This window comes from Charadrius vociferus, unplaced genomic scaffold (genome assembly GCF_000708025.1).
Source record: "Charadrius vociferus isolate BGI_N301 unplaced genomic scaffold, ASM70802v2 scaffold560, whole genome shotgun sequence".
NCBI lineage: Eukaryota > Metazoa > Chordata > Aves > Charadriiformes > Charadriidae > Charadrius > Charadrius vociferus.
Genome location: NW_009646459.1, coordinates 1,068,457 through 1,081,466, shown reverse-complemented (window position 1 = coordinate 1,081,466; position 13,010 = coordinate 1,068,457). Strand labels below are relative to the sequence as shown.

General features: G+C 37.7%; 1 protein-coding gene across 1 annotated transcript in view; it reads right to left on the bottom strand.

Moving 5' to 3' along the window:
* PRUNE2 (prune homolog 2 (Drosophila)) overlaps positions 1 to 13,010 on the bottom strand; it is a 159,460-nt gene that overhangs the window by 19,034 nt on the left and 127,416 nt on the right. Inside the window, exons 13-14 of the mRNA XM_009882758.1 lie at positions 6,138 to 6,217; positions 5,032 to 5,232 (exon numbers count right to left, since the gene is read on the bottom strand). Of these exons, the coding sequence (XP_009881060.1) occupies positions 5,032 to 5,232; positions 6,138 to 6,217 (281 nt within the window). The remainder of the gene's footprint in view (positions 1 to 5,031; positions 5,233 to 6,137; positions 6,218 to 13,010) is intronic.

The following is a 13,010-nucleotide window of genomic DNA, read 5'->3' as shown; positions in this document are numbered from 1 at the left end:
TGAACATAAAAAGAACAGCAACAATTGTCACTACGCAGAATACCACCATGGGTTTTTTGCATTGTTGCATCCAGTTAGTAAAACTAACCAGCTGCTCACTGGAGGTACTGCACTGGAGGTATTTAAAAGTCTTTGTGTTGCAGGTATGACAACTGTACTAAAAAGCAAAATAGGGAACTAAAAGTGAGCACAGTGATGCTTCTTGTCTAGAGAGGAATTACCACACAGCTACAGCTTCTCAACTTCTTCCTAGTTGTCTCCACTCTCTTCACACCTAGCACCAGCAAATATGAAGAACGCTCACCTTTCTCTGCTTCAATCATGAGACAATGCTGACTTCTCATACACCTTAAGCACAGTATTCGCCTCCCTCAGGGCCTTTCAATTGAGCTTAAATACCAGTTCCCTCCCAGAAGCAAAGAGAGAACAGGTACATGTAGTTCACAGACACAATGATCACAATAAATAAACTGTGTGGCTGAAAAGAGACTATGAAGTCTCACAGCACAGCCTCTCCGCTGGATACTCTTAGTTTCAGAAAAACTGTGAAGTAATTAACAAAATCTACATTTCCATTGCACATTGACAAGATGGCTCTTAACAACAAATTTAACTGCATTCCAGTTTTTCAGACTTAATGGCTGCTTATATAGAAAGTGACATGAAAAGTGATTCTGGCCACAGCTGGAATTATTTAATTTCTTTCTTTAGTTATTGTTACAACATACTGTTTTTTTCCTGGGGAAAAAAAAGTCCCTCTTTTGTACTATTATTCTTGCTGAAGCATCTTTGCCTTCTGGTTATGTGCATATTATTAATTTATCTTCATAGTAAAGATTCTATAGATTTTATGCATTACACATATTTGAAGTAAACAAATAAAATCAACAGTTCTTTTTAAAGTATTAGTCTGGCTCTGCAGTTGTATGAGCAGAATTTGATCATGTAAGTCAATAAGCAAGGTAACAGTAAACAAAGATGTAGTGACATACGTAATGACATACGTGTGTGTACATAAAAAGCTGATCAGGCATCTCATTTGAAAATACCAGAGAGATCTAAAAAAGTTAGGAATAAACTAACAAAAGTAATTTTAGTAGACAAGAAGAAGTGAAGACCACAATGTTTCACAAAAGTCCTCAAACCTTTGTACGTACTGGTTTATCTTGGGATGACTGATTAATGCTGTTTCTTGAACTACACACATGAATGGAAGTATATGATCCTTAAACCACACCAGTTTACCATAAGAATTAAACCAATTATCTTTATGAAATCTGAAATAAGATAGCACACTGTGTATATAACACATATATCTACACACAAAGAACCATACACATACGTGTACTATTAATTTGTAAAACTGATTTCTGCATTAAAACCTACCAATAATTTCACCAAATTTGTTAGAAATACCAAGTTCCTCAAAACATAAAAGAAAGCTTTCAGCTTTTGTTGAAAATACATATTAGGTTGAGCACACATTTGTTGTTACAGTAGGACTAATGTCTGAATTTCTACTGCTGCCTATCTTGTATTCTCTGTCCCTAACACAAAGTATTATTAGGGAATAATACTGACGGAAGATCCCCTTCTCTGAGGTAGATTCTCCCACGTGCAACAAAAGCTGAGTCTATCACCAATTCTTTTCTTTACCTAATTCCTGCCAGCAAGGAATCTTGCAAGGAATAAGTAATATTTCACCTCCCACCTCACTGTCTAACCAGCCAATGCGTTAAAAACATATTCAAGGAAAATTGTATTAATGGTGGAAACAGGGATGGAAGATCAAGAAATACATATGCGTGCATGTATAATGTGATGACATAAGCCTTTTGTCCTTAGGAACTGCAAATAAAAGGAGTTTGAGGAGATCTAAGGCTGGGAAGAAGAACAGACTGCAAAAGGTGATATTTTTTTTCAAGTATACTATTTCAAATTGGTTTACCAGTTGCTTTTCAGTAGATTATACACTGTGGAACTGAAGCATGTATTCATGCTTTCTCAGGGTGCAATGCTTATGATGTTTAATAATATACTTTTCAGTTTTGAAATATTACATATTCCAGGACATTGGGAACAAGCTTACAAAATGCATAACCCCGCCCCCTCCAAACCTAGATATCTTAATGCAATTTTGTGTGATGTTAATTTTGTAAAGGTGTAATAAGGGAAATAACATGAAAACTACATGCATGCAGTCAAGCTATGCAAACTTTGACAGGCCATCGCAAGGCGGTCCATTCCTTTACAGATACGTAGTCCCCATGGGACACTGTTATGCAGCTCAGGTGCTTTCAGAATAGATAGATGGGATTATCAGAACAGCCTAGGAAAACTGCCTGGGCAGCTGGTTCCTCAGAGCGTGGAAAGAGTAGGCCTGAGGGAAAGAACTATAGCTGGCAGAGTGGCTTTAGTGAAAAGGGGCTGGGCTAGGTAACTGCCAGACTAACGCTGAAATTGTATTCCAGGTTTGATAACTTGTTTTTTGGGGGTGAAACTGCAAATAATGAAAAGAGATCCTGATAAAACTTAAAATGCTGGAACTGGCCAAACGCATTTTTCTTTTTATAGAAATGGTACCGGATCACCTCCTCCTGAAGAAGTGGCTAGGCTTTACTCTGCGGTGTGTTGATTTTGCAGAGAAAGACGCACCAGTGTGGAATTCAGAAAGAAAATAAACATCTGTACACAAAATAATAAACACTCTTCTACACTCCAAATAACCCTGATCTGGGGAGAGGCTTCCACCTATATGCACACGCGGTTTTCAGAAATGCAATTTTTCTGCCATCTAATGTAATAATCATAAAAAGCTCATTTCAGAAACAAGGGGAGGTTCTTAAAGAGAATGTTTAAATACAAGGTATTAGTGACAAAAAAACCCACCCTGTGAAACTGATGATTGGCCAACCCCTAAATAAGTCAGGTACTAGTGTAAGACAAGTACTTCAGTATTTCTGCTCTCATCTATTTTCTTGCACATTGCAGTCGTGATGATTCTTCTTCATCTTTCTTTTAAACAAAGGCGTTTCAATATTTCTTGTATTGCAGAGCCACCACTTTTCCAGCAACGAAGTGGACCATTTGATCGTGACAACAGGCCTGCTTTTCTCAGTTGCCTTTTACAGTTCAAATGGACCTTCAGCAGTTTGAGTGTCACAAGCTAAAAATCACTGCTCTCTACAGTCTCAACAGTTAACATCTTCTCAATATTTACTTCCCTGGCTTTGTCACAACAGTCCAGAAACACTGATCAGTGGGAGATTATGATTCCTGGTAACAGCAGAATGCATACTGCTTAACATTAGAGTGACAGAAGTACAAAGATAACAAAGGCTACTTACCATGCAAATAAACCATTCTGCACTAGTTCTTATGCCTATACTCTTAGCTATCAGATTCATGTAATATATAGCCTACCTATTTTATTGCCAGCCTATTTTGATTAAAAGTGATATTTTTTTTTCCTTTTCTACTCTCTATTCCTAAGTCATCTAAGCGGAGGATGTTTTGCTGATTAAGTATGTCTAAAATCAAACTACACAACTGTAAAAATGTCACCAAAAACACGGGCACCTTGACTTCTTCTTCACTTAGGAGTTCGGGGAAACTGGTCCAACCGTAGCAAATAAATGTAGAAAGCAACAAAAAAAAGCTGGGAAGAAATGCTTGCCATAAATATAACTGCTGCCAAAATCATTGGAGTTGAATTTATTTGCTTGAGGGCTTAAAGGCAAAATCTGTTCCACTGCAGAGAGAGATTTTTGGACTCACACAGTGGCCACAACAGCCTAAAACTGCAAGCACACACTGCTCTGTGTGTGAGAGTGTGTGTGTGTGTGTGTGTTTGTGTTAGTTTTAACCTTTGCTACAAAATATTCTAACCATCAAGCAGCTCATCACTATGCTCTGCATCTACCCATAAGGAAATCGGCCTTCTAATGAGAAGTGACATTAGAGACGCCCATGCATGATTGAGTACACAGTAATGCCTCTTTAGCAGTATCACTTAAACTGATGCAACGGTTCTCGTATGCTCAAAAGAGCATACAATTTTTAAATTATAGTGACCTCACTAGCAATAGAGAATTTAAATGCAAGGGAAAATTCCGTTTAAATGGATCCATTTTTAAAGTTTCTTCCTGTTGTAGATTGTAAAATGGTCACACTCATTGTCCCCTCAAATAGCTCATGATATTTATGTATTTACATTAATGAATATAGTTCTTATATGGTTCTTAAGGTACCAGCGAGCAATGAGTGTTCAACACCCTATTTCGTACACCGTGAGGGTAAGTAAAACGAGTGAGACAGTGCAAAACAATTTTACAGGAAGACTGAAATATCCATTGCACTCTTCAGTGTGTATTTGTACAGTGTAGAACTAGCCCTGCTGAGAGAGCATATTTAAATCACTGGAATGAGGAATTCTCTTGTTCCATCACCTAAGCTAGCTTTATCCTGCCCGGCATACACCCTCCATGCCTCAGCTTTCCATGGATATAAAAAGACCTTTCTCACTAGCAAAGGACCTCTACCACCACACTGTGTCTACTTCATTTATGCACTGCAAGGTCTTTGGTGCAGCTTACGTCAGCCAACGCATTTTGCAAAAGGTTATATCCCGAAGTACTACTGATGTAACCGTAATCTAGAGCTGGCCAGAGCTACACGGAGGTGCAGTTAGCTGTACTGTTCTCTACAACAGACAGCAACTGCTTTCTGCTTCTTGGACCACTCTTTTCAGGCAAGTCCTATGGTACTGGACAAAGACAGGACTTTGAATTTGATTCTCTTCAAGTAGCTCTTCTTATTTTATTTGACCACCTGTATCACTACTTTCAGCTCTCTGACTTTACAGAGGGGAAGAAAGGTTAAAATATAGCAGACAGTAAAAATATGTGGACTCCTAGCATTAACTTTCAAATGCTTTAACCATATTAATAGCCTGACAGACATGAGACTGATCACGCAAGCAGTAAAGAAAGAAACAGAGGTGAACTCTGCATTTTCAATCCAGAACATTACCTTGTCCAGTGTATTCAAAAGAATCTGCTTCATCAGGAGTGTCAAGGTCATCTACATTGATGTCAATTTCATCTGGAGTATCCAAATTATCATCAGAAAGTACAGACCCCTCACTCTGGTCCAAAGAGAGATTGATATTTGGAGCAGTGAGCTTTATCCTTCTGGGATGGGAACCGTTAAGATCAAGAGAATTAGGAGGTTCTGAAAAAAGAGAAAGAAAAAAAGAATTTTATCTCCTCTGCGTACAAGTTGTCTCCCAAATATTTAAGAATCACTTTCAAACACACCGGGACAGATCAATTTTAGTAACACCAAGCCATTTAACACCATATAACACAAAACACAAATATCAATATTAATGTTTAAAGAAATACAACAAGCATCTACAGTAATGGCAGATGTAGCTGCGAGCTCTTAAATTATGCAAAATCCAGATGCACTTTTTTGCAATCTGCAGACAAAAATCAAGCCTTGGACATGCTCTGACCCACAATGTTTAAGAATTTAAAGAGCAATATACAAATAATTTAAGTTATGAACCAAGACATCGCCGAATCCTGGAGAAATTACTATGAGTGAAAATATTTGTTCTCTTACGCACTTGCTGCTGTTAGAATGGTGCTGATTTGCAAATAGCTATGTCTTTAGTTTTAACTATACAATATCTTATTCAATACAACAACAGAAATAAAAATACCTCTAAGTCTCTTAATCAGTCCTAAATAAAAGTAGTCCTCAAAAAGACAAAAGCTAGGTATGGCTTTGCCCCTTGCCACTGCACTGTGTGGCACATTTCAAGCTGTTCAGTCTGAAGTATTCCAATGCTAACTTAGTTCACTTAGACAGTAGTCAAATATAAGATAAATAATAGATACTATTTAAAATTCACAAGGACTAAACAACTGATGACAACAATGCACAAGAGAAAATGGTACACTACAATTATCATTTCTTAAGTGAAGAAGAAAATTGACTAAATAAAGCAAACTTAACACTTTTTAACACTGAACTGTTTCTTTACCAGCGCAGAAACATCCTTCTCACTGAATAATTAAATGCCAAGCGTATAAGATATAATTAAGAAAATGAGTAAGAACTTCTCTCACCGGGTCTCATCTCTGTAGAACCGGGGCTTAATACACCCTCAGCAAAGGGGATGTCCATTCCCACATCCTCTTGTACCAACCTGAGAGGTAAAATACAAAACAAAATCTTAAAGAGATGCAGAGGTTGACCTTGCTATCAACACAGCTCATGTGATCTGATACAGAACTGAAGTTTTCCTCAACACAGCCAGTTCAGAAGTCTGATCACAAATTGACGTAAGTGAGAAATGAACACAGCTGTTGTAATTCTAATGTGCAGTTCTTACCCCTTATTTGTGCACGTCTTTAACAGCCTTTGGAGACTACAGGTGACACATAGCCACTTTTACTTGGATCATGACAAGTTTTAGTAACACCACTTAATAATAATAATAACTTAATAACTTTAGTAACAACACTTAATAATAACAAGCTGGCAAACAGCAATGTTTCTCATTTTATACAAATGAAGCTGGTCTTTTGTGACGGCAAACCAGACACACGGTGGCAGGCAGCTTCAGCTACCCTTTGCAAACAGCACACCACAGTTAAGAGCTCCGTAACACTATTTTCATTGCTGTACATACAGTTACTGTACAGCAAGAATGAGAGAATGAGTGAGTTTTTTCATTCTTTGGATATCGTTTGTACTTTAGAGCAATTCTGATCCAAATCAGTCATTTTATAACACTGGAACAGTTGATGACCTGCATTGAATGAGTACAGGAAGCACAGAAGTGAGAACCAAAACTGCATTACAGATTTTCAAAGACTAAAATATTACAAAATACCCCAAGTAAATTCCATTTTTAGGAAGATATTCAGAAATTACGTTTAATGTACCTACATAAGACAAGGAAAAGGCATTAAGTGGTGAAAATAATAACAAAGGTGTTTGAATGTTTAAAGCAAATTGACTTGAACTGTTTTCACATCTATTTTCTATTCAAGTAATTTACAAAATGCTTCCTGGGAGGATGGTTCAACTGCAGGCAGGAAACAACATTTTACATTTTCAGGACACTCTTGACAGTTTCCCAGCTATGTGCACTAAAAATGTATGACTCCACAAAAAGCTTCACTTCTTTTATCAAAATAATTGCAGCACTTTTTTTTCTATATTCCTGTCCCAAACTCTTTGTTCCTAAAAAATAATTTATTTTTTTCCACAAAAGCTGAAGAACAAATAATTTGATTAACAGAGCTGTGATTAGAGCAAAGAAGGTAATCTTCCCTGCCACATCAGCTAGCTCTGTTCTGAATGATTCAGCTGAACGGGTCCGAACAGGCTTGGCTTGTTGCTCCTGCAGTTTCTTCCTACCCTTGCTTTCCCCATGCAGACTTCCCTCATTATTTTACTGTGTGCAGACAAGACTCTTCTGGCCATCAGAGTATGAGTATAGCTTCTGTGATTTCGTGTTAATTTCATATTGATTACATATAAATGTGCACATGTAGGCCTGCCTATAAGTGAGCCAATGGCTCCGCTGTGCTCAAAGTTGCGAAAGATCTTTACCTCAAGCCCCATACCTTCAAATTCCCAATGCAGACTGGCAAGCTACTGAACTCCCACCTTCCCCGTGAGGCCACAAGAGAATACAGACAATATAAAGCTGGGGTCAAACATATTTGTGCTGCTCAACTCATGAACAGGCCTCATCTCTCAATAAAAACAGACACATGCTAGTCTTGCTAATTTTACTAGATTTATCCCCACATACTGTAGAGTACATCTTTCACAAATACAGATATTAACTGCTTAATGATTTCTACAAAACACACCAATTCTGGAATATGTTTAATTACTGCCAAATAACACTTGAAATATTCTTTCTCTTGGGACACACAATAGAACAGTAAAGAAATTTGATCAAAGTATCCAGCTCATGAATAAAATGAATGGCAAAAATTGTAATGTACCATTTTCTTTTCTTCTGCTCTGTAACATCATCTGTGTTCAGAAGCTGTACAGAAAACTGATACACAGAATATCATCACAATTTACTTAGAAAAATGTAAATAAGTCATTACAGTCTTTGGCTTTTTTTCGGTGTCTGTTCAATTCATAGTAAATTATGCGTAATGAAGTCTAATTTATTCATCTGAACTTAGCAGAGACAAATTTGAATCCTAATGAAGCGCTGTAACAGCCGGATAAGGTAGGAAACCATAGTGGTGGAAACAGTGTGGGGAGACGATGAAAACCTCTAACCCATTTTAAATTCAGATTAAGATTTTATTTGGGGGTTTATTAACATTTCCAAATATAAAACTATGAAAAGTTCTCAGATTAAAGCAGCTCACGACTACTTAGGTGATGACTTATGGGTACCCAAGGGTGTACAGTTTGGCTGGACAGAACAGGGTTTTGATACTAACATACAAATCATTCATTTATAAAATCTCTTAAAGCCTTATCACACCAAATGACAATGCCTTACTGAACAAGCTTCAGAAATCACTGCAGGAAATTATTTGAAAGGAAATGCTCTTCTTTCAGGTTGTGGGAAGAGTAAGCTGCAGGAGGACAGTGAATTTTCAGGCTTTCTGTATTAAAAAGAGACAGTATTCTCTGCAATAAGCCTGTAAAAATGTTTGAGCAGAATGAAGATAATTTTCTCCTCTGTATGATAAGAGCACAATTGAGTTTTATATACAGGAACAGTTACAATTATCATCTCAAAAAAGCAATTTCCCACAAGTAATTAATTCAGAATTTTGAGAATTGCCTAAAATTTTTGCAATGCCTGGGAGAGAATTATCCTAAGTCATGACATTCCTAGGATTGCCTCAAGACTGCTTTTCTCCCTGTGGCATCTTCATCTTTTTTTTTTTTTTAAATGCATATGTACTTGGAGCTGGCATTGCTGCTTTCTCTAGAATTTTCATAACATAAATTTCACATGTTTTCTTGCTTTCAGTGGGACCACTACAGCTGAGTTAAACCAGAATTTTATATTACAGTTGTATTTACAAGAACGGTACATTTCTAGGGGATTGAAAGATAAATGTGTTTCATATCCCTTTGTTTGAATTTCTACTGAAATACAGCTATTGCTATAGGCAAGATACTCAAAAAACACCCCTTGCTTAGAGATTAACAAGTAAACAGCATCAGAACTTGTCTGAGAATCTCTAACTTTATTTTGATGGCACAGCGTTTTTAATGTCAATAATCCATACTGTTCATATAGGGATATTTGATTTGGGAAGCAAGAGTCTGCAGTCCTGAAAGACCTGGGCAAAGACAGACAGTTAAAAATCAGTTCAAGGCCAGTTACTAAAAGCGCTACTGACACTTATCCATTGTCTTTCCAATCACATAAAAGATGGTATCACCTTTCAAAAATTTTTTAGCTGAGATTGGAGTTCCTCTTTTTTTTTATTTTTTTTAAATTGTGTCAGGTCCTCATTTACTGTCAAATAAACAGGCAACACAGGCTTTTCAGAGAAGAGGGAGTCTGACTTTGGAGTTAGTCGTATTTTTCCAGATCACTTGTGCTTTACCCAAACAGATTAAAGATCCCTTGCCAGACATACATACTCTGTGTTCAGTGAAAGTTTGTATTTTTTAAAAGCCGTGGTTAATGTTTGTTCAGTCATAAATTAAAAGGCAATACAGGCGTCTTTCAAATCTGGTGGGTTTAGAGAGCCAGTCACAGAGCATGGTTTCTGTGATACTGTACCTTAACATATGGCTCCAGACTCCCCATCAGTGTGAGAACGAACAAGATACAGACAAAGTTTGTTTTCTACAGACATAGCTCCCCATTTTCTGACGGATTTTGAGAGCCTAACATGCTGAACAGCTCAACACCTTGCTGAGTAGTTTCTGGCTATGCACAAGCTCTCAACAGATCTCAGCAGAAACCCTAGTAATAGAAGATGGACTTCAGAAACTTAAATTAGGGAACTACCTCCTCTTCCTTTCCAACAGACTACTTCACATACTTCCAAAATTCTGGCTTACAAAATTCCTTGCCTCCCATACAGCTGCACCTGATGCAATGGATGATGTGGCCAAAAGTATTAGAAAAAGAAATGTTTTTTTTTCTTTTTAATGAATGCTCCTTGTTGAAGAAGTAAATTAAGTTACTTTAGAAAGCTCTATTCTAATCAGGTATGATTTACTGGATTGATAAAAAAAAGGATCTTTCACTCAGAACAGAGGTCAAAGTCAAATAAGCTTTTTGTGTCATAAATGACTTCTTTTATGTGGTACACAGACCAGTTATTTAAGGATCAGCTGCACTGGGAATCAAGTTACTGCATATTTGCTTTGATAATTCAGGTCTACATACTTTTTCAGAAGTAGCTCAAAAAAAACCCCTGTTTCTCAAAGGTGGATCAGAGACAGATACCAAATTTTTATGAAAGGAAGAGAGAGAGGCTGGAGGCTGAAATACTGTCCTTGCCCTTTCTTGGTTCAGACATTCTTACAGCTCAATAAATTAATAATCTTTAAATAATTCTTAGTGTCCTCTCAAATCAGTATTTCTCAGAACAAAAGTTATCCTTCCTGACTTTTCTAGGTACAGCAGCATTCTGCTATTTTGGAAAGAGCAGCTCTGAATATTCACAGCAATATGTCATAATCCCTATGGGCTGCACTGCCTCACCATTGTGTCATATGTGATATATCACCAGTTTCCCAAGCTGCTCTGCAGCTATTACATATCACAAAGTTAATTTCTTCCATCTAAAATAAATAATCTCTCCAATGGGTTGCTCTGAATGAACACCTATAACCTGCAAAGGAGAGCAACATTAACCCAACGGTGACCGTCACCTTTCTGAACTGAATCCCTCCTCTCCAACCCACGACTGGATCACCAACCCTACTTTACATTGTATATATACATTTTCCGGCTTCTGTATTTACCAATGCAAAAGTTTAATCTGCAGTGAAGCCTACAACTGACAAACACTTTTCCTAGGTGAGTAAATCATGTTTCTTCCATGCTGTTCCCTCTATACACAAAAATACTTTTACAATTAAACTTTCACATGATGTTGAAGGTTTTTTTTAAAGTTTCAAAGCATGATTAGCAAAAGGAATGAGATGGATGAAATCACCTCACCACTAATAGATGCTTGTTTTGGAAACTAAATGGGAGGAGGGGGGATGAAGTACAATGAAAAGGTTATTCAGAGACTAGACATCTGGCTTTTATCATATTCTCAAATTCCACCCATGACACAGGTACACCGTGGTCTTGGATGAAGTAAAAGTCCTGCTTATAGCTCACCGTCTCACTGGTTTGCAGTGAAAAACTGAGCTGTTTTGAGGAAGAATGCACGAACAGTGAAATTTTAGGTACAAAAACAAGGTAAGTGAACTCAAGTTCCTCCTGGAGTTGCTTTTGCAGAACACAGGCAGCACAAAGTACTTTTCGGTTGAACCCCTCCCGTCCCCACCCTGTAACACTGCCCTTACGCAAGCACAGAGACCAGGAAAGGAGAAACGAGAGCTTGAAGGATTGGACGTGACGGTAGAGTATTTTCCTTGGAAGGTCTTACGAAGAAGCCCTTGGCGTCGGCCCAGTAACGCCTGTCCACTGGCTCTCAGCGCGGCTCCATCTGAAAGCGCCCTTATGATCAGGCAGGGCGAGGTGTTCCGCCAAGCCACAGCCAGAGTACGCGGTACCTTGTGTAAGCCCATCTCTGGCCCTTCTGCTGCCAGAGGCAACCTGCTGATGGCTCTAACAGCGGGTTGACTGCTCCACCTGGAGGATGCCTATCCTCTTCTGGACAAAACAAGAATGCTCTTCCTGCATGCTCAGAAGCAATAAAAAGTGCTCTGAAGTGGAGTGTAAGGCAAATCTTTAAGCACCCCACAAATGGGAATTTACATCAAGGAAGGGTTGACACAAAGTGTCTTCTTAATTCTATACTCATCTTCAGTTCACAATTGTTTGCTACAGAAATGTATATGAACTCAAAGCCAAAATATCTTACCAGACGGCTGACTTACAGGGGGTGTTTTGCCTTCATCTGTCTCTGTAGCTACTCAAACATTCACCTAACCTCGTATAAAAGCAGAGCAAAACTCATTCTGTTATCACGGTTAAACATTTGACACATCATTCCAATTTTAGAACAGAAACTGGTTTGATGTTTTGCATTTATAGCCAAATAAAACATCTTTCTCTTCTTTCATATCTTATGTATGTGTGCTCCAAGCTTGTGGCTTGTAATCACTGTTTCATTTCTGTTCAGAAGAAGCTAGAGATTACAAGTTCGCAGATCCTTGCTACAATAATATGTTTTAAAATAACAGCACATATCTACTTTCTGAAATCATTAGTCTTTCTTGGAGTGCTCAGAAAAGACAAAAGAAAGGACAGAATTAGTATATTTTAAGTAAAGGACGGTTCTTCTGGTTATAGACATCTCAGTTATAACTGAGATGTGTTATTTCAGAGACCTTTTATTAATGGACTAATAAAAAATCCTAATTTAATGTGCATGTGTTTGTGTTTTGATGCTTATCATCCATGTAAGAAATGTTCTACAAACGAAGTCAGAGAACTGTTAGATATACTTCAATATCAACTGCGTGTATAGCCAAAAGAAGATGCTATATGAAGTAAAGCGTTAGTATATAAAGTTGAAAAATAAAACCTGGAAAATATGGGCTTTAGTCTGAAGAAAGTTTGATGAAAATACACAGAAAGAAACAGGAAGAAGCCAGGAATGCTAGTCCCTGAAAACCAACTGGATTGGGCACTAAGAGAAGAAGAAACTCATCAGCAAACGCACCCACTAAAAACACACCCCCAAACTGCTTCCTAAAACTAGTCCTTTGCTACAATACTTGCAGAAAATAAACAAAGATTTCTACAGTTGCTTACTCAGAGATAAAGGAGACTGCAGTGTGAATTTTTCAGGTTC